Source organism: Batrachochytrium dendrobatidis, assembly GCF_000203795.2.
Source record: "Batrachochytrium dendrobatidis JAM81 unplaced genomic scaffold BATDEscaffold_3, whole genome shotgun sequence".
NCBI lineage: Eukaryota > Fungi > Chytridiomycota > Chytridiomycetes > Rhizophydiales > Batrachochytrium > Batrachochytrium dendrobatidis.
The window spans coordinates 1082039-1109101 of NW_006281101.1; the positions used below are offsets into that span (position 1 = coordinate 1082039).

At 41.1% G+C, this 27063-nt stretch overlaps 8 protein-coding genes across 8 annotated transcripts; 4 read left to right on the forward strand and 4 right to left on the reverse strand.

Moving 5' to 3' along the window:
* The first annotated feature begins 657 nt into the window (after positions 1-657).
* On the forward strand, positions 658-2397 carry BATDEDRAFT_19038 (uncharacterized protein). Its single transcript, XM_006677139.1, has 4 exons — positions 658-797; positions 1156-1644; positions 1720-1813; positions 1921-2397. Exons 1-4 carry the CDS (start codon positions 687-689, stop codon positions 2166-2168), a joined length of 942 nt encoding a protein of 313 aa, XP_006677202.1. The 5' UTR covers positions 658-686; the 3' UTR covers positions 2169-2397.
* Positions 2398-3179: 782 nt separating this feature from the next.
* BATDEDRAFT_34629 (uncharacterized protein) lies at positions 3180-6657 on the forward strand (the record flags this gene model as incomplete). The annotated part of the gene is made up of 1 exon (XM_006677370.1): positions 3180-6657. The coding sequence occupies one exon, from the start codon at positions 3180-3182 to the stop codon at positions 6600-6602; it is 3423 nt and encodes a 1140-aa protein (XP_006677433.1). The 3' UTR covers positions 6603-6657.
* Positions 6658-6706: 49 nt separating this feature from the next.
* Positions 6707-7818, reverse strand: BATDEDRAFT_36733 (uncharacterized protein). Its single transcript, XM_006677415.1, has 5 exons — positions 7754-7818; positions 7521-7581; positions 7179-7411; positions 6938-7095; positions 6707-6852 (listed from the first exon to the last, which is right to left on the reverse strand). Exons 1-5 carry the CDS (start codon positions 7812-7814, stop codon positions 6748-6750), a joined length of 618 nt encoding a protein of 205 aa, XP_006677478.1. The 5' UTR covers positions 7815-7818; the 3' UTR covers positions 6707-6747.
* Positions 7819-8484: 666 nt separating this feature from the next.
* Positions 8485-11168, forward strand: BATDEDRAFT_10316 (uncharacterized protein; the record flags this gene model as incomplete). Its single annotated transcript, XM_006677104.1, has 8 exons — positions 8485-8859; positions 8942-9107; positions 9189-9243; positions 9335-9554; positions 9659-9840; positions 9900-9975; positions 10048-10279; positions 10357-11168. 8 exons carry the CDS (start codon positions 8485-8487, stop codon positions 11166-11168), a joined length of 2118 nt encoding a protein of 705 aa, XP_006677167.1.
* Positions 11169-11642: 474 nt separating this feature from the next.
* Positions 11643-14486, reverse strand: BATDEDRAFT_23561 (uncharacterized protein; the record flags this gene model as incomplete). The annotated part of the gene is made up of 6 exons (XM_006677255.1): positions 11643-12613; positions 12731-12950; positions 13027-13272; positions 13361-13481; positions 13584-13754; positions 13957-14486. 6 exons carry the CDS (start codon positions 14484-14486, stop codon positions 11643-11645), a joined length of 2259 nt encoding a protein of 752 aa, XP_006677318.1.
* Positions 14487-14807: 321 nt separating this feature from the next.
* Positions 14808-22482, reverse strand: BATDEDRAFT_23562 (uncharacterized protein; the record flags this gene model as incomplete). The annotated part of the gene is made up of 3 exons (XM_006677256.1): positions 14808-15367; positions 15465-18338; positions 18402-22482. 3 exons carry the CDS (start codon positions 22480-22482, stop codon positions 14808-14810), a joined length of 7515 nt encoding a protein of 2504 aa, XP_006677319.1.
* Positions 22483-23202: 720 nt separating this feature from the next.
* BATDEDRAFT_87290 (uncharacterized protein) lies at positions 23203-24436 on the forward strand (the record flags this gene model as incomplete). Its single annotated transcript, XM_006677499.1, has 4 exons — positions 23203-23217; positions 23808-24047; positions 24149-24173; positions 24303-24436. The coding sequence occupies 4 exons, from the start codon at positions 23203-23205 to the stop codon at positions 24434-24436; spliced, it is 414 nt and encodes a 137-aa protein (XP_006677562.1).
* Positions 24437-25039: 603 nt separating this feature from the next.
* BATDEDRAFT_23563 (uncharacterized protein) lies at positions 25040-26445 on the reverse strand (the record flags this gene model as incomplete). The annotated part of the gene is made up of 2 exons (XM_006677257.1): positions 25040-25338; positions 25659-26445. The coding sequence occupies 2 exons, from the start codon at positions 26443-26445 to the stop codon at positions 25040-25042; spliced, it is 1086 nt and encodes a 361-aa protein (XP_006677320.1).
* Positions 26446-27063: the final 618 nt, after the last annotated feature.

A 27063-nucleotide genomic window follows, 5' to 3' on the forward strand; every position in this document is an offset into this window, starting at 1 on the left:
TGTTTAGAATTGCTTGACTGGGCCATTTTCAGCAGGATTAATGAGAAATATAGAACAGTGTAGTGAGACTCATGCTTTGGTGAATGGCTAATAGACCGTGTTGACTCGGTGAACATTTAGCTTTATCAAGAAGTTCATCAAACAATATTGTCTAATAAATTGATATCCACTGTTCCATGAGATTGACTATATCATGCACTTTGACACCTTTATCTGTTTCATCTGCATGGATACAGCGTGATATATGGTTTTTAATTTAAACATGAAAGATTTTGATTAAAGATTATGCCATCTAGAGTAATGTGTAGATATTTTCAATAGACTGTCAACAGTGTTATCAAGCCTAGCACAGTTGATAAGTTTGGCAGACAATACAATCGCGCATTATAGTAGCATTTCATTAGAATGGCAATGAGGGCCGATACTTGGTTTGAATAGTCGGTTTATTGTAGCAAGACACTCAAAGTCAATCGCTCTTTCTCAGCGATTCAACTGGTTCGATTCATTATTGCCAACTCGACCAATTCCAAATCTATAAAATGTGTTGCTTTCTATTCAACCATTCCATTTGTCGCGGACAATGCTCACATGATCCTAAAAGACCTTCTAAATCATCGAGTCGATCGAGTAAAAAATTCTTTTTTCAATTCTTGACATCCAATTCATCAGCATTTAGTTTATCAGTCATGTCTTTTCAAACACCTTCGAATCTTGTCAAGGAGTCCACATCCGCCAAGACTTCTACCGATGCCTCTACCACATTTATTCTCAAGGCTGGTCTTGCACAGAACCTCAAGGTATATGAGAATTGAGCTTATGAATGCAGTATATGCTATGCATGTGGTTTACTTTTTAGTTTGAATCTCCTTGGTATTATATGGCATGTCGTTCAAAGAATACTGCTACGATTTACTAACTATTTTAGCTCTGTATTACTACTACTGTGAACTTTATTCGATATCTTTTATGGCTGCGCTTCTACTTTTATCTTACCACCCATCAATGTTGCGATGCTCTCTAATTCCATACTGAACTGGGCTGTATTTTTACACTGATCGGATACGATGAATTTTGATGGAATTGTTATTTTAATTCCTTGTGTGGCCCAATATGCATGTTGGGGTTTTTGGACTTGGTGCTACCATGAATAACTAGGGAGGAGTGATTATGGATGTGATCAATGCTGAACAGGCACGTATTGCTGAAGAGGCTGGTGCATGTGCCGTCATGGCTTTAGAGCGAGTTCCTGCTGATATTCGTAAAGATGGCGGTGTTGCCCGTATGTCCGATCCCGACATGATCAAAAAGATTATGGCAGCAGTCACCATTCCAGTTATGGCCAAGGTTCGTATCGGACATTTTGTCGAAGCTCAGATCCTTGAGCACATTGGTATCGACTACATTGATGAGTCGGAGGTGCTCACTCCTGCTGACGAGTCCAACCACATTGACAAGAACAAGTTCAAGGTTCCATATGTATGTGGATGCAAGAATTTGGGAGAGGCTTTGCGTCGTATCAACGAAGGTGCAGCCATGATCCGCACCAAAGGTGAGGCAGGCACTGGAAATGTTGTGGAAGCAGTCCGTCATGCACGAACTCTGTTTGGTGAGATTCGACGTGCTCAGGCCATGACTGATGAAGAGGTAAGCATTAGACTCGTGGTTATATTTATTGTATTGTTGCTAATTTACCGGTTTTAAATGATCGCTGTGCGCTAGCTGTATACATATGCCAAAGATATTCAAGCTCCATACCATCTTCTCAAAGAAACTGCCCGTCTTGGTCGTCTTCCTGTTGTCAACTTTGCTGCTGGTATGTTTATATCTATTGATATGATAGTCTTTTGAATTTCGTTGTCGAACCAGTCTGCCAGTGTCATTTGGAATCTAACAGTTTTTGCAATGACTCGATATTTTTAGGTGGTGTGGCTACACCTGCAGATGCAGCACTCATGATGCAGCTTGGTGTTGATGGTGTATTTGTTGGATCTGGCATTTTCAAGTCTGGCGATCCAGCCAAGCGTGCACGAGCAATTGTGCAGGCAGTCACACACTATAATGACCCATCTGTCATTGCCAGTGTTTCTGAGAACTTGGGAGAAGCTATGGTTGGTATCAACTGTGACACACTTCCAGCTGACCAAAAGTTTGCTGCTCGTGGCTGGTAATCATCTATATTGGTTTATTTTTATGTTGTAGGCTTTCTTGTGCTTCATCTTTGATTTTCTGTGCAATGAAAGTTTTATCAGCAAGATCATAAACTTTACAGTCGTCTTCATATAAATGGAACCTTGTATTTAACTTGCATTGACTCTATTTTGGAATAGATAATGGTTAAATATTCGTTTCACCTGTTAAAAGTTGATTATTGAATAAATGGTATCAACTCTTTAATAGACAATGGCCATCATATAATACAGCCAAACTACAGTTTTGAATTGAGACTGTCCTCATTGTATAATCTCAAAAACTGAGTTTATTTTGATGTGGTTAATCAAACTTGTGTGTTTTAAAAACCGATACGTTGTGTTCTGGTTCAAGAAAACAGTGATTGTATGCTTCAGGAATGCAATACACATGCCAATCATTCAATGTTTGGATCAGGAAAGAATCGGAGATTGACTGAAACTGTAGTGTGAACATTTCATTTTTTATACAAGATAAGCATGGAGAGAGACCAGTGAATCAAAATTTATAAAACAATATTGTCCAGTAAGATTGGCACCAATCAAACATGACTATTTATTTGCATCTCAATATATTTAGTGTTCCATTTATGTGAATATGGCTGAAATTTAGAATGTCAGGTGTAAATATTGTTTATAGTAAAGCGTACAAAGTAATTGCAAGTTCGCGTTTGTTGAAACCCGGAATAATGGCAAATAAACGGTAAAGCACATGCGAACTTTTCGAATTGGCAACAAATAAGGATCGTAAATGGCCAATAGAATTAACTGAAAGAATCAACGAAAGTTTCTAGTGTTTTATAGTTTCAATAGGGCATCTGTAATCATACCAGATCAGGCTTGTAGTAATCCGTCAGTGAAGGAATTGGGTTTACAAGTCATACAAACAGGTTCTGATTGGGTGGAAACTACGTGGCTGATAATTCAAATTGCATTAGATAACCGCCATTGAACCAAACTGCTTTACCCATTGGTAGAAACCATCTACTATACATGCCTGCTTCATTGCTCTTTCCTGTTGTCAAGGTTTCCCCACTCTTTGTTGATACTGCCTATGTTACTCGCCATGACAAGTATTCCGATTCGTCGTTATCTACTCAGGTCTACTATACTGTTCAAGTGTGTCCATCTATTCATGACATCAATGCCAGTGTCGAGAATCATCCATTAAGCCATCTCCAGTTGCCTGTTGCACCCACCACTCTATACAAAATACAGCGTCGTTTTGAGGACTTTGTCGGTTTCCACGGCTTACTCGCAAACCATTTGAGCAAGATGTCGTCATATGGAGCATCTATTGCCAAGTCCTTGCCACAACTGCCCCGCCGTCGTATCTTTGTATCTGCATCTGTATGTAATGACAGAGTGGTGCTACTGGACCAGTACGTCAAACACATTTTTATGCTTCCCTCTATCGCTACATCTTCACCAGTTGTCTTGCAGTTCTTTGGAATGTGGCAGATGGACATGAATCCTCGCCAATATTCAGAGGAAGCCAATGCCATGGTAACCAAAAAAGCATCTGCCATTCATTCGAAGCTGCCGCCCTTGAGGAAATATATTACTGCTCGAAATAGCAGTTATTCTCTACCAAACACTGCATCAGATGCCTTGAATGGTGCTCATAATAATGCTACGGCATTCCCATCAGACACTGCTCGTAATGCATTTAAGCTCCCCGCGTCCAATCTTAGTCTTCAAGCCACTCCAGTCGTAGATATCTATAACTCCGACTCTTTTGCCCGTGCACATTCTGATTACTATCCGACTGGAAAGAGCCATCTAACTGCATTTGAAAATTACCAGCTTGCTTCCCCCCTGGTTACTGATCAAATGGACGATTTTTTGGACGAGGACTGGCTTGAGCCAATTATGCAAAGACGTATGTCGCAGCTTACTTTAGTTAAAAGTGTAACTGACCTTTCATCTCAAGCACCGCACACTACCCACCAGGATAGTGTCCAGTCTGTTCGTCTGTCCGAGAGCTATGCCGAATCTGAAATTGATGATGTGCTTGACTCCTACTCACTTTCTCAATCCCAGATTGCTAGTTTAGCCGTATCTGCCAAATCTGGGCTAAATTCTATGCAATACGGTGAATCTAAACCTAATCTGAAACTATCAGAAAAACTGACTCAGCAATCATCTACTGGCTCTTCACACGAGTCCTATAAAGATTTTGTGACTAATTTGGCTCGCAACTTGGGTATTGACACACGCAACTCTATTCTAGATTCCAATAATTCTGTAAATGATCAAACAATATTAAATACTTCAATCGAAAAGAGGCCAGAGTTTTCAATACTGGCTGGAGAACAGACTAGGTCGCCATATGTCAGCGGCACGTCCACGGCAGTAGATCCCAACCAACCATCCCTATATCTTTTGATGACTAACTCTGTTAGTAAGTCTGCACCAAAACCCTCTTTATCTGATGGTCGAAATGGCTTATTTAGGACTGCAAGCCCAAGTATTCCTTCGCGTGGAAATTCCAAATTCTGGAGGGAAGAGTCGACTCCAATCGGACAGTTCAACTCCTTGCCAAACTCTGCACCAGTCAATCTGCAAAGTCTTCCCTATGAACCCATTGTTGAGCGTAGGCGCATTCCTGATACTGAGTACGCTACAGTAGCTTCTCGAGATAACTTGCCTACATTAAAAGGACGATCCAAGTCGCACGATCATAATGGCTATTTACTTCCAGCTTCCAATTTTACCTACAACAATGTTGCACCACATCGTTCTCAGGAACAATTACGCACACGACCAAGTCTTTCAGACGTCATGTCGCCTATTCCACGCTCTACAGAAAATATAGAGTCTCTGAAAAGTACACTGAATCTTCTTCGTGATCGGAAACCTACGTCTGAGGACAGTGCATCAATGTCCTATACCAAAGACAATTCACAGTCTTTTTCATTCCAGCACTCTGCTCAAGAGCAGCTTGGAACCGCTCCAATATATTCTGAACCAGCCGCGTCTCGATCTGATAAGATTGTGTCTACATTGATTCGTAATCTCTCTTTCAAGCGCACTAATATACTGGCAGAGAATGCACTTGTTTCTGAGCCAGACTCTATAAATACTCAAAGAAACACTGCTCCATGGAATCGGGTTCCTGGTGCTGCTTTACCTGTTGCATCCAACACGTCTTTTGCACTGCCATCTTCAGTGGTTTCTGCTCAAGAACCACGGCAAGTTCGAGCGGGAACACTTCCAAGAAAGTCGTCTTTGCGTCGTATTATTTCTCGACAAAATGTTGCTAATCAATCCACTCAGTCTGCTGAAGGTGTAGTTCCAGTTAATGTTGCGTCCAGCAGTCTCATCACTACTTTGGTTCGTAACTTGTCTAAAAAAAAGAATAAGCGGTTTTCTTTTAACAACAGTGATAGCACTGCTATTCCCAATAGCTCTGCATCTGGTGACATTGCTGCTACGTCAACCTCTACTACCCAGGAAACTGATCCGTCTATTGCTCCTTGGAACAGACTACAAACACCACCTCCTACAATTGGTGGAACTCTTTTGCGTGGCCTGTCGATTAATCGTCGTAACAAATCTGCCAATGACATCAAAACTTCTTATACTGCTACTGCTCCAAAAGAAGAGCCTGTACCTATTTCGTTTTCTAATTCATTTGAGACGATTAATGCTGAGATTAATGCGCGGCGTACCGAGGCAAATCTGGATACGAGTGATTCTTTAGGCGTCCGTTCCAAATATCAGGATGTTAGCCTTGCAGAAACCAAAGGTAAAACTATCAAATCCAAGGTCAGCTTTGGAAACGGACTAGCATCTTCCAATGCAGATTATGATGACATTTACCTGCCAGCAGATTATAACGTTTCGGCCATTGCCAGAACTGCCCGAGCCATTATGGACTCTGAAAAAGGTGCTCTGTTTAAAAACAGACAAATTGTTCCTATTGCTTTTGAAACACAACTTCTTCAAACGAACATGCGGTATCGCACAGACATAATGCAGGACGCTCGTCGGAAGCCGAGTCTAAAAAGTACCAAGATAAATTCACCCAAACTTTTCCGAAGCCATACTTTATCAGCAGGTTCACCAGAAACCGAAGCGCAGCATCATTTTATTTCCATTCGAGCTATTTCAGATGCCTCGGTAGTCGTTTCTATCAAAATTTCACGAACGGTAGATTTTGCTGCTGTGCTGGACAAACTAGCAATGCGATTTGCTACTCACGAAAATAGCTTGGCAAGATGGAAACGGTTTCCTGGACATTTTGGAAAGCAGATTGTAGCTATAAAGAGCATTACATACAAAGATGTTGATGCGCACTTGATTAATATCAAGGATGAGGAAGATTGGGTTGTGTGTTTGGATGAATCTATTCAAAAAGAAAAACTAACGCTTCTTGTCCAGATCGAAAGCATATACGATACAGAACAGTAGATCTTTTTCAAATTTTTACTTGTTTACATATTATAATAAATGACCATCTAAATTGAACATTGCAGTATAGGATTGTTTTTTAAGCTCATGTATATCAGTTTTTTAGACAGATTCAAAATCCGCATGTTTATTGTTGATGATTGAATCAAAGAAGTGCAAGGAGAACAGCAGCAACAGCACTCAAACCAAGAACAGTATAGCCAGAGTTGTAAACACCCTTTAGGTTAAGAAGCGTTGCAGTATCCCAGATCTATCAGCAACACTCGGTACGATTAGTGAACAGTAAAATAAAAAGGCTAAAAGTGCAATGGCATATTTATTGAATGCAAACTTACCAAATGACGCAGACCGTTGAACAGATGGAATGAGATGGGAGCAGCAAGGGTAAATTTTCCTAGGAAAAGAGCAGCGGCAGGAAGCGAATGAATGAAACTGGCAATCGCAACCGACGAAATGGGTAAAAATACATAGGCCAATGCAACGCCGTAAAAACCTTTAAACATGGCAGGGTTTAGCATTGCTTTCATCTCAATTATAGAAAATCGTTGATCTATACAAATGGGTATGGCTTCTTACCAACTGCAAGAGCACCAGACGTGGCACGAAACGCAGCAGAAAGATACCAGGTAAGCTGTGGTTGGTATATAGTCAGATGAGGAGAAATAGGACGATGCAGACGCTCAGATTTGGCAAATGGCTCAATGTCAAGCGTAGGTTTAGAAGCATCAGCTCCGAGCATCTCAAGTCTCTTGGACATGGCAGCTTCAGTTCCAGCACTTCCAGATGAGGACTGACGAAGCTGTGCAAGTCTAATTGTTGGAACATTCAGTCAGTGATAGAATTCATGACATGGACTAATGTATTGCTACAAGAGTTGACCACGCCTTGCTTTCAAAGACTGCTTGCAATGGTACTTACTGAACAGATCTTAGGAAAGCACTAGGAGTGCAGCGATAAACAGCAGCATTGATTAGACAGGCTAATTGTCAGTAAAAGTGCATTGCAGTAATATCGGTTAGTTTGAATTCTGATTGACGCATTGACAATAGCAAGCAGACGGACTACAGGCTGGTTTATATTCAAAAGATGCTGAATAACACAAAGATATGGCTATATAATTCAATGACTGTGAGACAGAGCACACTACTCACAGCTGATGGCCAGTCTAGTGGCGGATGGCTGCAGGGCAGAGATTGCTCGGCTTGCAAACATTTTCTGGTAAACTGTCGAGTCAAGTGTCGAGAAATTCATCACGACAACTAAAATACCCTCAGGTTTTGATCCCATTGGCCAAACTCTTGTCAGCTTACCCAAAAGGCTTGTGTTGATTCATATACAATATACACGAATGTGAAGACCTGTGAATAAGATATGCACTGGATTGTTCATTCCAAAGACTTGATCAAACAGTTTATCTGTCCTGAGGACACTGTAGAACTAATTTGGATTTGAATGATTTTCAGATTGAATCTTACTTTTGCAGTCCAAGATGTTGGACAGAGTAACTGCAATGGGTAGCAGAAGACTAGTTGGATTGATTGAAAATTCTATTTCTAATAATTCCATGACTGGCATGAAAGTGTCTGCTCGACTTGAATGCAAGCTTGCAAACCGACCACATCATAATCAGCAATCTCGACTGCATTCATCTGCATGGCTAATGCATTGTCTAAAACCACTCTCGCCAATATCAACTCAATCGCAGCAACACTATACTTTGAATCTGTTGAATCCTGTACTAGACAACTCATTTCCTATCAAGACAGTATCTCTTTTTGATCCAGCATTCATATCATATCCACCTGCTCGCTCAGTTTCTATAACCAAGCAATCCAATACATTCCCCATACTGGCATCAATGCGTATCTGTAATATATCCAGAATGCATTTGTCGAATAGAGCTATACGCCTAGTATCATCTACACCAAGTTTTTCTTCATCTGCAACTGTTTCTATTCCCTATCCAACCATCGATCTACCTCATCCACCTCAAAAACCACTCCATAAAAAGAATGATTCAAAAACTGTACAGACCAGTCTTACTGCAGGCTCAAAACTAGACGCCAGTAATCAAAATGCGGTTACTATAAGTTCAAATACCTTGTCAGATTCAGTCAACTCTGAGCATGAAGATTCCAATCCAAGTAACCCTAAACTTTCTCTTCAGCTACGTCGTATTGCACAACTTGCTAGACCTGAAATGTGGATTCTTATTGGCGCTTTGGCGTTGCTATTCATTTCATCGGCAGTTTCTATGGTATGTTGGAGTCATGGGTAATCCAAGATTTTCTCGACTAACCCTGACATCCACTTTTTATGTGCTCGACTTGTTCATATAGTCTGTTCCATTGAGTATGGGTACGATTATAGATATGGTCATGGTTGAATTAGGTGCTCGTGTTGACTCGAGTACTGTTCTTCAAGTATCGCCACGTTTAAGCGATATCATCAAGCAGCATCTATCTCTTACAACGCTCTTTGGAGTTCTTGCTTGTATTTTTGTGGGTAAGACTATGTTGATTGCACTCTATTTTGGTAGATCCATTGCAGCAACGTCAATGTTGACTAAACCATTACATTGGCTAGTTGGAGGTGCAGCAAATATGGGACGTGTAATTTTGATGCGAACAGCTGCAGAAAGGTACATGGCTTTCATTCTACTTTGAATACTCCAACTCTTGAAAAAGCACTGACATGAAGCAATTGCAATCCGTTTTTTATCACTGTTTTAGAATCATTGCAAGAATGAGAAATAATTTATTTTCAAATATCATTCGACAAGATGTGGCTTTCCACGATGCAAATCGTAGTGGAGAACTCATCAGTCGGCTATCTGCCGACACTGTGATTGTTGGGAAAACTCTCACCAATTACATGTCCGATGGGTTGCGTAGTCTGGTTACTGCTTCTGCTGGTGTTACAGCCATGCTATTTGTAAATGTCAATCTCACCGTAAGTCCAATACTATTGGTAGAACTAACTTTCAATACATTGTTAGTCATCGATTTCAAATCCATCAATATTTCCATGTCTAACTCGAGTTTTTTTAAAATCAGATTACAATGATGATGATTGTGCCGCCTGTTGCTCTTGGTGCTGTATTTTACGGTCGATTTGTTCGAAAGCTTTCTCGTCAGACCACTGATTCCACTGCCGAGATTACAAAGTTTGCGGAAGAAAAGATTAGCAATCTAAGAACAGTCCGTGCATTTTCGCAAGAAACAAGAGAGATTTCATTGTAAGTGTTTATTCTACTTTATCAGCATGGTTCTATTTTACTGATTTTCTGTAATAAAGGTATACCGAAAAGGTTCAAAATGTATACAAGCTTGGAATCAAAGAAGCCCTTGCATCTGGAATCTTTTTTGGCGGTGTAAGTAATTTGCTGTTTATCGTAGTATTGCGTTTTTCAGTCTTTAATATGGACTAATCCTTTTCATAATAGGCGGGTCTTTCGGGAAATTTGGTTATGTTGGCCATTCTCTATTATGGTGGAAGTATGGTTCAAAGTGGCGAAATCAGTGTTGGCGAGTTGGCGACTTTCTTTCTATATACTGTGTATGTTGGATCTTCTGTAATGGGGTTGACATCGTGGTATTCTGATATCAACAAGGGAATTGGTGCCAGCACTCGTTTATTTAATCTGTTGGAAAGCAGATCAACAATTGAAGCCACGGGTATGTATCCAGTATTGTGTTACATGCAAATAAGACCTATAGTATTTAATCAGCCAACTCTTGTATTTATAATTTAGATGGCAAAAAAATATATAATCTGTCTGGCAAGATCGACATTAATGATGTGCATTTTGCGTATCCGACTCGCCAAGATGTAAAGATTTTTGACGGTCTTACGCTTTCTGTTAGTTCAAGTGAAAACATTGCTATTGTTGGTCATTCTGGTAGTGGCAAAAGTACCATCACTCAGCTTTTAATGAGGTTTTACGATCCTTCTGTCGGATCAGTGAAAATCGATGGAGTAGATGTCCGCAGTCTTGACCCTCATTGGATGAGAGAAAAACTTATTGCGCTTGTTCCGCAGGAGCCGGTTTTGTTTGCTACCACTATCAAAGAAAACATTCGATATGGAAACCAGGACGCGACAGATGAAGAAGTGATTGATGCAGCCAAGCAAGCTAATGCCCACGACTTTATTTTAGCGTTTCCTGATGGCTACGAAACATTTGTTGGTGAACGAGGTCATGCAATATCGGGTGGACAAAAGCAGCGGATAGCAATTGCAAGAGCATTGCTCAAGGATCCGCTGATTTTGGTTCTTGATGAAGCCACGTCGGCTTTGGATGCTGCATCAGAATTTCAAGTCCAAGAAGCTATTGATCGACTCATTTTAGGAAGAACTGTGATTACTATTGCTCATCGGCTGTCTACTATTCAAAAGGCAGATCGCATTATTATGATTGACAACGGTCGTGTCAGTGAAGTAGGGACTTTTGACAAGCTAATGGGCATCAAGGATGGTGCATTTTACAGACTGGTATCTAAACAACTTTCTGAGCTACCATCGAGCGACTCTATTGAAGATTTGACTAGTTCAAAAAAGATATAAACATTAATCAGTGGCAGAATGCCATGAATTTTGTATTTTTTGCTAATTGTTATTTACAATCATGTTCAGTAAAGTGGAGCACTAGATAAGGATGCCAAGGCGTATAATAAACAGCCAATCATGAAATGGCAAATGACAAATTTACTAGTCAACACTACGCCCTTTAAACTGACAAAGCTATAACTCATGGACTACATGGTTTTTCAACCGTTCAACAAATAGCAATATCACGAGGTATAAAGTTACAAAAGCCTGAAATGTCTATTAAAATAATCAATCTCTGATAGAAAAAGTGCAACACTTATTTAACCATTGCGTATTTTGAAGCAATCACTGCAAGATAAATACAAAAGTGTTTCATTTTACGTGAATACGGCTTAGACCAGTGCTGCTGTATAACGTTGGCAACCTGCACCAAGCAATGCTTTCTTTTAAAATGTATCAACTATTTAAAAAATGAGTATAGAATTTAGATTAGTTTTTTTGCTCCCGTCTAGAATTACCGCCGCGAAATCCGCGCTGTGATTGACCCCTACGGGATCTACCATTCATATGACTGGACGAATGAGATTGATTTCCTCGTCGACTGGAAAACGAATTGTTTCCTTGACTTCCATAATTTCCCCTGCCACGGTGTGCACTGTTTCCAGACGGACTGCGATTGTTTTTACCATGGCCAGTCCATCTGCCTTTACTAGATAGTGTCCGTCCTATTTGACCACGGTCACTATCATCCGATTCTTCCTCATCGGTATACTTGATATCACCCCACGACAACTCTTCACTGCTTTCGTCAGCATCCAAATCTATCGATCGACTTTTAGAGAGCTCAGTGGCCACACCTTTTTTCATGTAAGACTGCCTTGTAGAATTTGTATTACTTTGATACTGGGTTCGCTTTCCACGCAAGGGCAAAACGTTTCGACTTCGTTTTGATGGATGTTCTTTTGAATCTACTTCTTCATCGTCATTAGAAGAAACTGCTACGTAAACAATTTCTGGGTCATCCTCTTCGTTCTTTCCACCACGTTTGCGTTTTAATGAAATGGCTAGATCCGATGTGATTTTGTTTTCCTCGTTCAATAATTCCCACATTTCAAAATCAAGTTCGTGCAAGTCTTCAAATCGCTTTTGAACAAATTCTCGATGCTCTAGAACAGAGCGGGATATAGTGAGGATACTACCAAGCATAGTGACCATTTCTCGACCAGTTCCTGTTGACACATTGTGTTTATCAAGCGCTTCAAATCGAACGTGACTTGGAGAGTTGAAGTTAGGACGAGGTAATTGATTTTGGTGTTCATTCGGATTTTGAGACCCTGCTTGATTATTTTTAAATCGTTGTTCATAGCCTGCACCAATCATGGCCTGTAAAACGTTAAATGCGCGTGAAAACTCGCGCCGAATGGACATGAAGTTGTATGAGCCACGACCAACATCATTGGCTGTAGATTTTGATTGTTGTTGGCAAATCAATGAGCCAAAAGACATGGAAAGACATTAGTCAAAACAGTACAAGTTTTAGTCTATTATACAAGCTAAAACCATGAAATTTTACTCACAGCAATCTTGTGGGTCCAATAAAGTCAAAATACTTTGCCGTGGGCCTCTAGATGGCAAGTTATCATTTGATTTGGAAGCATACCATGTGCTTTCTAGCGAAAGACCAATGCTGACATGTTCGAAATCCATATGCTTCCCATACAACTCAAAAAACTCGAGCAATAGAATACCCAAATTGTGTCGCGCTCTGATTTCACCTGATTGGAGTTTGGGGTGCATCTATGGAAAGCAATCAAGTTCACGGTAAGCAATCGTACCAAAGTAAAGATTGCTGATTAAAAATAAAAGTATTTACCATGAGAAACGAAGACACCATGATTAGCAATCCGTAGCTACCAAGCCCACCGCCAAACACTTCGTTGAGATGTCGTTGTACCAAAAACTGCTTTAAAATCATCATCAGTGGCAGTATTCCCTCTCCATAGTATGGATCATTGATGAAGCGTTTGACTATATTGGCACTCTTGATCCCATTCACCATATTGAATGAAATATCTAGTGAAAAGTGTGTCAATTTGTCTACACCTTTGATGATTGGAACCTAGTTTAAAACAATAATACATGTTATGACTGGTATCTCAACTTTATAGCAATTTCAGATTTTGGCAAGTTGATTGAAAATGATCTACCTTTGTTTTTTCAATAACCTCCATTCTACTCAATGTATCTGCCTTTTCAAATGCCTTTGCTAGTTGCCGCAAGCACTTTGGAAGAACACACGAGTCGCCAACAACAACAATATCTACATCGCTGCGTTTTAAAAGCAGGATACAACAGGTTCAACATAAATACTGTAATGTTAGTTTAAAGCACATTTAATCCAAATAAACTATGAATCAAGTCAAATATTACCTTGAAGGAAGATATAACTTGGTTTGGAAACTTCCAAATACATGAACCTCAGCATCGGCCCAGATTTGCTTTACAATCTTTCGTACACGAGCAATGGTAAGTTTTCGTAGAGAATGCTCTGCTTCAGTTGGCCTGACATAGTCCACATAATCATCAATTTCCTGGTTCAGCCTAAACAATGAATTAAAAATGAAATATTCATAGTGATCAGAACGCATATCCAAACAAACAGCACGAATGGAAGTTGAGTATCTTGGTCTGATATTCACCACAAAACCAGTACAACAGTCACGCTAGAGCTAAACAGGTGAAACTAAAGTAGAATGACCCAATCTGCACTGGACATCAATACTGACATGATCAAAAATCTTACATTGTGAGTGTATCGTTAGAATAAGGACGTCTGTCTGGAACCCATGGCGGGACTGGCACTGGCGTCAATGGATCGACACTCATAAACTGTCTTGTCGAATTACCCGGCCCACGACCACTGTCGTTTACAGACGCTCCAACACCACTTACTCGTCGATGATCTTGTCCAGGAGTGTTTCGGTTTTCACGACCAGTATTTTGGTCTGGAGCAGCAGTACTCAGAATCTCATCAGCAGCATTTAATCCAGTTGAAATATCTGCTTCTTCGTCAAACGTAAACGAAATAAAATCATCTTCGTTGAATGCAGATACAGATGACTTTGATGGTGTATTAAGTTTGGCTTTTAGTTCTCGTAAATGAGTGGTGATGTTGGTGCCAGTAGGAATATATTCATCACCCGCAATATCCTGAATGGCAGCAACAGCAGATGAATGCCGAGTTTCTGGAGTGATATGCTGCAAATCCTCGCTGATTTCCATACTCTCCCCATCACCACTCGGTCCAGTATCCTCGATTCCTTCGAGGTGCATTTGGCTGCTTTGGTTCCAGTTTTATTCTGAAAAAAGTTGTCCTTAAACCCAAAAAGAATCACGTGTGCAGTCCAATTACAACCGAAGCTTCCAAGTAAAAGTTTATTGAAACAATCATGAGGGCTTGAAAATGGTAAATGCATTGAAAAATAATCAAGAAATATAGAATCACAAGAGTTTGGCTAGAAAGACAGGTCAATGAAAAATTATTGATCAAGACAAGCTCAAGAGCCTGCTTTGAATGCCTCTAGATTGCTATGCCATTATCTCCTAAACAGTGAGTCCAGAATATGGTAGATTGCGACCATCACGAAATACTTGTTATTGGGAATGTAGATTCTCTGTAGTGGATGGTCCATTTCCATTCAATGCAGTTATTCCTCCAAGCGATGCGCCAGCAGGTAGCGTGTAGTTGCTTGCGCTAATTGCCACAAGTGCATCGGGTGATCCAAACGAAGGGCGTCGGTTATGAGCAGCATGTGTAGTTGAAATATTAGTCGAAGATGCAGAGTGGTATAGCGTAGACTGCTTAAGGTTTGTCTGCAACGTGCTCTGTTTTTTTATTCCACGATAACCGAGTTTGGAAGGCGGTCCTGTAGTTCCAGAGGAGACTGGCGATGCAATGTCATTGGTATCACCAAATGCAGTTCCAGCAGAATTCAGTTGTCCACCCAAGGCCAGATTACGAAGCATAGATTGGCGATCGGCTGTGTTTCGTGTCAGAATAGGTCCCAGTTTTCCTGCTGGATATGGACTAGTGGTGGAAGTGCGTCCTCGGCGAATGGATTGAGTTGCACTATATTGTGAGGTCGAAACGGAAAGACGTGGAGCAGCACTCAGTCCCAATTCTGCAATTTCAGCTGCATAGTTTTTGTTGAACACTATTGCAGTACACAGTACAATTATGTTATTGATCTACATCATTTGATATCAAGCCAACCCAATTACAGTCACAATATCAACACAATAAAAACATACTCTTTAAAATCTCGTCATGCAATGGACGCATTTGTAATGGAACAACCTGGTCATGAACTGCCAGACATCTGTAAATAACCTCCACGTGCTCCAAAATTGCAGCATTGAGAATTTCACGATGCTTGCTCGAGTTATACGAAGCACCAAGAAAAGGCTGAGTAAGGAATGCGGCCTTGTACATGGGAATTCCACCATTAACTGGTGCATCCACTGCACCATTCAAAGCCATTGTAAATGGATTTACGTTGTTTAGACTCGAGGCGGATGCATTGGCACTAGAGGACGCAGGTGGACCACCCTCAGAAATTTGGCCTTCAGGAATAGCACCATTTACCGATCCATTGAATCCAGTAGTAGTCCACGGGGTAGCCAAAGAAGACGTATGTGATCCACGAGATAGATTCGACACGATCGAATTTGAAGAAACTCTTGCCATTGCTTTGGCAGTACTACGACGAGCAGAATCTGATAGAATCAGTTCACTGTCAGAACGAAACTGTTTTTCGAATCCCAAAAGCTGCTTCGTCTTGGATCGCACAGTTGCAATTGCATTCTCAACAGGACTAATTTCAAATGTCATGACTTGGCATACACGAGAGCGATAGTTCATTGAAGGGAACGTGTCCTCTGACAGTAGAATTGTCTTTTCTGTCCATAGTTCAAGAAACTCTTGTGCAGGATGATTTTCAGGATCAGAACCATCTTTACGCCGGATAGGTCTAGAAAATGCAAAAATGGAGACCTCATTATGCTCGTAATAAGATCGAAGTTGAGGCGGTATGCAGCTTTGACGCAACAAAGTTTCCTTGGCTTCAGGATCATCTCCAAAAAGTTCCTGTTCAAATAGCCAGAGAGGTAAGCCTCCTGCAGTATCTCCCGCAGTGGTTGGATCATATTCCACCTTTTCTTCAGCAAGCATAGAGGCTACACTCCGTGCCTCTAAATCCCATCCAATAGTGCCAAACATTCCCGAGCACTCTTGAGAAAATACACCACCATAACTTCTATCCGAAGCAGTAGCCCACTCTCGAATATCAGCAACAGGAGAAACAGCAGTGATTTGCAAGTATCGACCATCGCTGTCCTTGATGTCGTCATCTACAGGACCATTTTTGGAAATGATCTTGGAGTCGGGATACTCTGTTTGGATGCGTTCACAAAATGCAGACAGCTTTTCCCACTGCTCCCCTCGATAAACGTACTGTTTGCCAGAAACTCGGCGGGGAAATCCGCGACCGTAAAAACTGACTCTATAGTACATTGGATAGTATCGCTCCTCAGAAATCATCTTGTCGTACATGTTGGCTTGAAATCGTAGTATACTAGACAAGTGAGTGTAATCCCACACACGGTATCGATATTCGTCGGCAAGACAGCTACATAGTTCCACGGCACGCTCAAGTGCCTGACCTTGTTCAAGCAGCTTGATGGTTTGCATTAAAATTTGCTCCTTGCGTTCAAATTCGGTCTGCCAGCTGGTAAATCCATATTCTGGCATAGGCTCAACAGCAACATCCTCAAACCAATTGAGCAAGTCAGCATGATGCTTTAGAGTTAGCGCTGCCTCGACCCAATGTCCCTCACTCATATGAATCTCAAATAAACTATGCAGATACTTGATAAACAAGGACTTGCGTCGAGCATTCTTTAAAAATCGCAATACTCGAATTGTGCTTGTAATACGTTCATCTAGCTCGTTCAAGGGTAATTGTCTGTGAACCGAAATGATTTTTACAAACTTGCTAATGGCTCGGAGAAAGGTGCGAGATAAATGAACAAATGTAGGATGATCCTCATGAGCTAGCCGTGATTCAAGAGCGGTAATAAAAAACAAATCGACCTGCTGTGATGGCAACTTCTGCTGCGGGGAATACGGTTTCCTTGATTCTTCGTCAGGAGTGGTGGTTTCAGAAAACAGATTGCTTCGAGAAATATTGTTTACTATGCCGGTAGCACGCATATCTCCAATATCGCCATTTTCAATAGCAGTATGGACATAATCAAAGCAATCACCTTCAATACGCTTAAAGTTTTCTTCCGCCATAAACTCTGCCTTGAGAATTCCATACAAGACATCTACAGTGGCATTGCGCATGACAGAATGGTCGTGCAAAGTTAGTTCAATGAGTGATCCAATAAACCCGCTAGGCATAGCTTGAAGACGCTGTTCAGTACAAAGTAGTTTACTGCACGAGTCCCAGGAATCTACAAGCAACATGGCAGCATCTCGCCGAATATCTCCATCCAGTTTCTGAACAATTCTTGCACGTTGCGGACCCGCTTTGGCCAGATTCAGCATTGGCACACCAATCAAATCAATTAAAACCTGGAAAAATTCGCCCCAACCTAATTCAAGTATAGACGTCAGATTGAATGATTCAGCATGCAAGGCCTGTTGTTGCAGTGATTCTGAAAGCTCTGACTTTTCAAATGTTTTCGTGTCGTTGTGATCTGAAGTACTATTGAAATCTACACCATCGCCATCTGTCAACTGATCTGCGCCAGTCAGTGTAATCTCACTAGCTCCAGGTTGACGACCGCTTCCAAAACTCAAACTGTTTTTATGATAAGCATGGAGCATAATAAATGTAGATTTGATAATGTCTAAAAACTTGAGTGTGGTTTTGACCACTGTGATATGAAAAGTCAGCCAACTAGTGTTGAACACATCGGGTTGTAAAAAGACCTGGAATGCCTGTATCATAATGACCAACAGCTGAGCAGTAGAAACTACTCCGAGTGTTGTTGTACGATCCTTTAAAATATTCTGGATTTCGGAGCTAGAAAATATGCTCATCATAGAGACGATGATCGCGCCAAGATCCTGCAACTCCTTGCGCTGTTGACAAATCGCATTTGCTGACAGTCCCTGGCCTAAATTAAAAATGACAAACTTTAGTCAACATCTCAATATGTTACAGCAGTGACAAGTCTTACCTTTGGATGGACTTGTAGCTAAACCTACAGCATCCTCATTATTGCAAACTTTCTTTACTTGGTTATGTAGCGCAAGAAACAATGAACAAATGGCAAAGAAAATGTTGCCCCATGTTGTTTTTCCAATATCCTTTTTTACCATTTGCCCCAAACACTCTTCAGTATTGTCTTCTTGATCAACGGATTCGCTTTGGCGAGTTTTGATCATGTTTACACGTGGTTGGATATGATGAAGAATCTCTTCAAGTAGTCCAGTAATTTGAACCACTACTTTGGAGTCCAGTACATCTGAATTAAATGTCATATCGATCGTGGAATACGATTGGTTAGAGCTGACGCGACCATCACTTCCATGAGAAAGAATAGAAGATGAATTCAGATTTTTATGCAGTGTTTCAGTGGTAGAGAGTGTCATTGAATCCAGTAAAATTTCTATAGTAATCTTTCGAAGACAGCCAAGGTAAGCAGAGAACTCGGGAAGGGTCATCAGTGTTCGTAGCAGCACTAGGCGTCCAGACTTGAGTTTTGGTTTGCTCACATTAATCGATGTCAAAAATGAAACAATCAACTTTTCAGTTTGTGTAGAATCAAATACTCGAGATGACATGATAAGAAAATTGGGAAAGTGCTGCAAAGCAAGCACTTGAGCAGCCAATGCATGATCAGGCTCGTCAAGGGATACTAGATATTGAATACCCTCGTGTAATGCAAGAACACGCTCTACACAGGTAGTCGGTTCATATCGATTAAATGGAACTCCATTAATGTGAATGGGGTTAATAGAAGTAACCGGCATAGACGAAGACTCCTGCAAAACCAAGGCGGATGCAGCATAAATAATGACTGCTGTTACATTATGCATCACCTTGATCGTAGCACGTAGTAGTTTTCCAAGCTGTATGTCTGCACCAGATCGTAAAAGCTGTTCCAGCTGCTCGCTAATAACAACCCACGCAGGAGTTCCTTCAACATGAGATTGAACAAACGCTTCAAAAGACTCGATGTTGTTTACAAATCGCTTATCTGCAGCAACAGTCAGTACAAACACAAGTTTTTGAAAAACATGCCGTTGAATGGCACTTGCATTTCCAGAGGGAAAGTACGTGAGTTTGGGATCCATGGTGGCAACCCACAATCCCATCAGCTCCTTGAAGATAGCAGGCATAAACTTGTATACTTCCATGTCATCAACATGAGCAAAAGCGGCAAGCACTGGAGTGATGTTTCCATTAGTTACTGTGACATGCTGTCGCCAGTTTAGCAGATTAAGAAGCGCAGGATCCTGAGTCATGACAGTAGAAAAGAGAGAGGTTCGAACTGTTAGCGTATCTTTGAGAGTTGGCAATTTTGAAATGGCATCTGCTGCCTCTGCAATAGATTTTGTTGGAGAAAGCAACATATGAGCAGGCACAAAAAGATTTGGTCCAGCTTGAAAATTAAGGTAGATTGATGGAGCAGCCGTGAAGCGATCAAACTTGTACAGTGTTAGTTGATGAACTGAATCTGTAATTACAGCATACTGGCTTTTAATAAGCGGTATGAATGCAAATGCAAATTTATCGCCAATGATCTCGGCCGTAGAAGGTGCACAAACACGAAATGTCAAGAATAAATGAGCTTTTCTAAAAGTCGATGGTACCAAATCAATGCGGATGGTTTCGCTCCACTTGGGAGTTATGCTGTTGGCAAAAACAATGGAATCAAAATAATCCACTGCTTCTTCACCAGCACCCGCTAGAAACGCACCGCGAACACATTCACCATTGGCCAAGCGAGCTCGGACTGATACTTGTATTCCTCGACCACTAGAGAGACGCACACTGGGAAACGAACCTTCTTCAAGAGTTAGAAAAATTGTGTTTCGTTTGGCAACTATTGGAATAGTATTCTTGGAGTCACTTGACAAGGCACGAGAACGATCTCCTAAAAGCTTGAATGAACGATCCATGCGGGATACTTGAGGAATAGCCCATGAAATTGCTCCAAAGTACCCGAGACGGCATGAAGGAACGATATCAGTCAGAATGCCAGATCTACAAGCATAGATAGGCGAATCATTACTAAATGTAGCAATTGAAACAGTAATACTTTGAGCAAAAGAAGGAGCGCTGAGCAAATCGGGTTGGCTAAGCAAATCATCCAAATGTACACTATCAGAGTCTGTATAAGTTGGAATTACAATCTTCATATGGCATTCCTTGGTATGCACGGTATCGTTGGACAAGTGCTCAAATGCCTTGGAGATTGGCACAGCCGCAGCACCAAACTGACGTCGAATGTATCGATGGCCAGAAAGGTTTTCAGGATTCAGTGGATTAGCATCTTTGGACCCTTTCAAGAAACTAGCGTTAATAGCTGATGAGCTAAACTTTCCACGGACGGTATTGGCAACAGCCGCTCCTGACTTCATTGCTTTGTCAAACACAGATTGATTATTTGAGATACTTGCCACGCGAACATGAACCATACGACATACTAGCATTAGTTTGTGGCTAATGTCTTTTCCACTGACATCTGTAAAAAGCGTTGCAAGCTTTTCAGAGTTACTAAAGTCGAGTGAGCTACGCTCCTCGGATGGCTGGCCATTTGAATTGAGACGAATGGAATATTCTTCTGATAAAATCTGCCTATTGGTGGCATCGTATATAAAAAAATGAAGCTCGATCATTTCACCAATCTGACAATAGGATGCTACACAAGATTTAAACTCCATGTACATGTGAAATCGTGATATAGAATAAGGATCATCCTTTACTTGTGGTCCATTGCTAGATTTTGTCAACCAGTGCGAAACCGCTTTAGAATCACCATTATCAGCAGCATCAGGCACGGCAGATATGGAAAGACTTGTAGAGCTAGATATTGTTAATTCATTATCATGGCCAGTGCTACTCTCACCATTTGGTTGCTTATCACCATCTGCAGATTTAGAATTGAGCAAATCGTTGCTAAAACAAGTGTATAAATCGATTACAGATAGACACTGGTCAGATAGGAGCTGACCAGTGGTTGCATCATACAAAACAGTATCCAAATTAAGCAGCTTGTTTCCAGTGTTGATTTGAGCTATGATTTTTCGACGACAGCTGATGGTTTCTGCAACAGAGAGAGTACGCGATCGCAGTGTTTGGCGAGCATGAGCAACAGTTCTGAAAATGGATGATACGATAGGATACATGTCGTACTTTTCATCCATCAAAAGCCCATTGATATGTATGCACCATTCGCGAAGAGTGGAAGCAACTCCGTCCAAAAATGGATCGTCAAGTCCATCTATCGAGTCATGTGGAGGAATCAGTAGCGGTGGATGATGTCGAGAAACAGTTTTAGTACCAGCTGCTGGATTAGGGATGGCAGGCAATGAGACACCACGGTGACCATGCAAAACTACTGCAGTGTCAATGGTAAGATCATTGTGTGCTTTGGAGGCTATATCGATTGAGCTGCTCGATGCATTATGGTTGCTATCGCCAAGCGCAGCATCAGAAGCTTGGTTACTTTCTTGAGTGTGCACATTCTCTGTACCGTGATTGGATGATGGATTCGCTGTTTGAGCACTCTGTGGAGTAGAAGTAGCAATTGAAGCGGAAAGGTCCGTCAAGGATGCAGCACTAGCTGCCTTGTTTGAACCTACCAGCGTGACAAAGGCGATCGGCACAATGCACGGGCGAACGCCCACAAACGTGCTAGAATTTGTAGTGGATTGGACGGTATTGTTCTGTTCTGCATCGGTACTGACAGACAATGATCCCAAACTCGAATTAGAAACGATGGGTTTTGATGCAGGATATAATAGACCTCGATACCAGGCAGAGTTGACCTCGAGCAATTGGATATGATCACCCACTTCTAGTCGATGTAAATACGGCTGCGCACTTGGAACGGCCAAATATTCTGGAGGAGGAATGAAAAGTGAGCGAACCACTGCAAATGTTGGCGGTTGAATCGGAAGTGGATGCCAAGCCTGCTGTTGTGTTTGGCTCTGCTCTTGTTGCGATTGTTTAGGTTGTTGAGCTCGGGGAGTTCCTGGCTGCAGTGTAAGCAACGATTGCTCCAGCAGTCGCTTGAAGAGCTCGGGCATCAGTCAATGATGAGTACTAGTATATAGATTACCAAATTACACCAACTAAATCTAGGCTGCACAGATACAAGAACTACAGATAGCTTTCAGAAACAAAGGGATCAAGAGTACTTTTACACTAAAATGGTCAGATCCTCGGCTGATCGTAGGTAGAAAGTCTTGGCAAGTTTGCTAAAGGATATTCAAATAGCAAATTAAGCAGATTTAACCCAAAATACTTTGTCAGATTTGGAAATGCCCGACAGTAACGACGGTGCAAAGGGACTGCGTTGATCCCTTCGCACCGTTCTATACCCTCCAGCCTCACTTTATTAACGGTTGGGATATGAAGGGCTATGACTGCGGATACAACTAATTACAGTCGAAAACAAAGGGACAAAAACAAAATATTTGTTTATATTGAACAGCCCAGTTTTGCATACTTGAAGCCATTTGATAGCATCAGACAAGCTGCTGTTGCAACCTTTTGGAACGTTTTTGGTTTGTAGCAATGCACAATTGTTTCCGGATAGCGTAGACTCTTGTGTAGGTTGGCATTCTTATTTAGTGCTTTATTTTACATGAATACGGGGTGATCGAACATTCAGCAAATGCAGCGTCAATTCCGCTCTCCTAACACGAAGCAATGTTAATGATCCAGCTTTGACCTGGTTCGTGACTAGGCGTTCAAAATATCTTCATCTTGAACATTTAATCCATTAATAGCCCAATTATTCCACAATGGCAACCGCAGAGGTGAGAATCAGACATTTCTGCATGATAGAAAATATTCTAGATAATGTCTGCCCCTTGTGGCAGTTTGAACTTGCTTGTTGTATGCCATTGCATTCTACTTGTACACCACGGATTCTCCCATCAATCCAAGCTGCCTGGATGTTGCATATCTTGGCAGCATCTGCTGCGTAACAAAACCACACCCTGGTTCATATTACTGTTTTGTCGAACATGAATTATCTAATATGTCGATTTTATCTACATTTACTAGGACCTATTCAAGGGTACGATATATATCAATGCTGCTCCATTATTTCCTTGCATTTTGTCTTCATTTTCCACCATGTAATGCACTTTGACTGGCCATGGAGCATATTCCGTGTTTTGATGCCATGCATCTTTTGGCTAGTGGATAGACAACGAAAAACATCCTGCGAAAAGCCATTCAATCAACAAGTAATGGGTGGACTCGATAGCTTCATTTTGCATCTTCAACATTCGAGAGCCTTAATCTTGGACTATAATGACCATCGTCATGTTTACTTGATACATGTATGCTAACCTGACTCTTTAATAAATCATTCCAACGCCACACTTTAACAGCAATCAAGGCATCTGACTCTGACAAGGTTAGAGATATGCTGTTGAAAGAAAAGTCGCTCTCGTCCGAAAAGTATCGTGATCCGTCTGCACGCTTTGAAGCCGATGTCGAACTTGATGCATACAAATTTCTTGGTGCGTATCTAGGCTCACTCACTCCCCTCCAGTTTGCTATTTTACTTGGCCACGACTCAATTGCACGCGATATCATTGAACGGTCATTCAAGGATGATCTGGATGATACATTTGGTGTAAGTGTAGAATATGGACAAAGTGCTCGAGTAGATTTAAACTTGATATCAACTATTGACATTTTTGATTATGCAATCTTGACCGGATATGACAAATACAGGGTGGAAATACTGCACTACATCTCGGTAAATTAGTCTAAATCTTGAGGGATCTGTATACTGGCACAATATGACAGTGTTGTGACTTTGAAGCCTATACCAGTTGGGTGTGTACATGCATATTTACTAACCTTGCATACTTGTAAACTACGTCAGCAACGTTTCTCGGAGCCAAGGAAATAGTAAAGCTTTTATTGGAGCGGGGAGCTAATCGCACTATCAAAAACTCAAAGGGATTTGCTCCCGTAGATGTACTGGACGACGCTGACATGAGAAAACTGTTTGAATGAATCTGCATTATGTCCTATTCTTTAATTAACAGGGAGCCCAACAAATCCCATTTATCCTTGAATTTTAAACAGGATTAAACTTTTTTACAAAAAGCCATTCGAGTAACTCAGTCTATATGCTTGACTTTGTAAGCCATCTCGAGTATTGGGCTTTGTGTTGATACAATATAAGATAAACTCTGAAATGACGACGCACATATCTGATACCTGAACAAACACATGATTGAACTTGCAAAATATCTTCAGCGCAGTCAGCAACTGTTCGGGATGTTTACATTCCATATCTATTGGGGTAATTTATTGCGCTAGCCAAGTAACAAACCTAAAGAATGCTTGAATCCATTAATACAAAATATTTCTGTTGCTAATTGCTCATCTGGATAAATCAAGAAACGTGGCAGCTTGGGGTCAAAGAATACAATAATTGTAGATAAAAATTGAGCAGGGCCAGGACAAGTCAATGCATGGGTTTTAAAGCAGTAATGAAATGGTGTATAAAAGCAATGAAACCTTTATGGATCTCAAGTAACGGTATTATAATAAAGGTAAACAGCACAAGGATGGCAAAAAGGAGTCGATATTGAATATAAACAAAAATCTTGTCTAGTGATGCTGAAAATCAGGGGCAGACATTGGGTTAGGTTTTGATGCATTCCCGTCAGAGTTGGAAGCTGTCTCTGCTTGAGCGGTGGCATGGTCTATTGCATTTTGCATAAGCTGGCGAATCTGTTCAGTTAAAGCAGCATTATGGCTCAGTAGGTCTGCTTCTCGTGCGTGAAAAGTTTTCTCAAGAACAGTGACCTTGATACGTAACTCTGCATTGGCCTTTTCCAATACTGCTATTTCCGCCTCGAGAGTACTCATGCGATCGGCTTTCCTTTCTCGACATCGACGCGCAGCTTCTAATAAATGTAATTAAAAAATGATTAAAAATTTGACAGCACTTTACTGGTGGATTTGAATATGCAAGTAATGATTAATGGAATATCATTCAGACCGCATTCATCCTTTTGTTCTGAACCAATACAATAAATCCAAAGCAAAGTATTGTAGGATTGAGTCATTCAGTCTGACGTGAATTGGACGTGAATCCCACTCATTCAATCTACAAACACTAGAAGATACATTCTAGTCTGACATAAAAACCACTGCTCAAGACAGGTAGATAACACCAGGATATTTGAGCGTATACAGTAAATAATGTAACCAAGTCAAATCTCACCAGCATTCATTCTGCGCTTATGAGCCAATCTATCTTCGGCTTTAGTCAGTGTAGCTTTGACAGTATTGGGTGATGTACCATTCGAGTCATAAGCAGATGGTATTACAGATGACAAAGGGCGTTTCAGCTGCTCAGATTGCTGATACGATGGCTGCGTGCGCTCTTGGTGCTGTTTCAAGTCGTGCAGGTCTACAAATGAGTCTTGAATCTGCTGTTGCTTTGGTCGTTGATGAGAAGAGTGCTGGTATGGATGATAACCATGAGATGAGGGATTAAAATTTAATGGCTGAGAAGGCATTGGTTGTGCAATGCTATGCGATTCAAATGACAGTGCGTGTTGGTCTTTCAAGTTCTTCAAGTCCTGCATACCACTATTACCATTTCCAGCATACAAATGCAAAAGTGACTGCTGTGAGGTGTTTTGTTCCGAGGCGTGTTGAACATGCAGAACGTGTCCATCTGTATCACAATCCAGCTTTGGTTCACTACGTGATGATACACACAACGACAATGGTGGAGAATATGGACGGTCATATGAGTGATGGTGGGATGGAGCGGGGCGTGTAGATTGATTATGGTATTGATGTTGCTGCTGAAAAGGATATCCCTGATGCTGATTCATGACCTGTGTGCAATTCTGAAGCTGTCCATAAAGAGCCTGATGTGATTGTTGCGATGTCGAATGCTGGAATGGTGGATAAGTCGGTGACCGGGGCTTGGATGGATTTTGAGCCTGCAGCTCCTGTACAAATGCAGCGAGCGACTGCTCTTTTTTCTGAGTAGCCATGTCCAAGTTGACCCAATAGAGTAAAAACGGACCGGCTATGAAAGACTAATGATGGTGCTGTGGAAACCCAGCAAAAAGGTTGGCCTTGAGTTTTTTATTGACAAGATCAGTAATCGGATAAAATAAAAATGGACTTAATTAAAGAACTAAAAATATGGTAAGAGCCAGGACGTAGCGGAGCTAGTGGTGAATCTAGAGCTGCTTGAGTTCAAATAACAAAAATGATGGAAAATGAGTAATGAGTAATCATGAGCATTCTATTTTCAAGACCCGACAGAAAAAGGGTGCACTTGATGAGCTTGTAACATACACTAAAATTGTAGACTGAGGGAAAGGTGAATTCAAAAGCAGCGCTATATTCAAGCCCTCACACAAAGGCCGCACTTTAACCAATATAAACTGGAATTTCATTCAAAAGCAGTCAAGCGATGACCCTATCTCGAGTAAAAAAGACAACTCATTATGACATTTTTTTGTGCTTCGGCAGTAGTAAGTAAACAGTTGGAAATGTTGCCGAAACAAATGCTTGGCGATAATAGGACGAGCGATAAATGCTTGGTTATTTCTCGGCTACACTGATGGCTGTTCATTCTTGATGCTTTACATGGTTGTCCACTC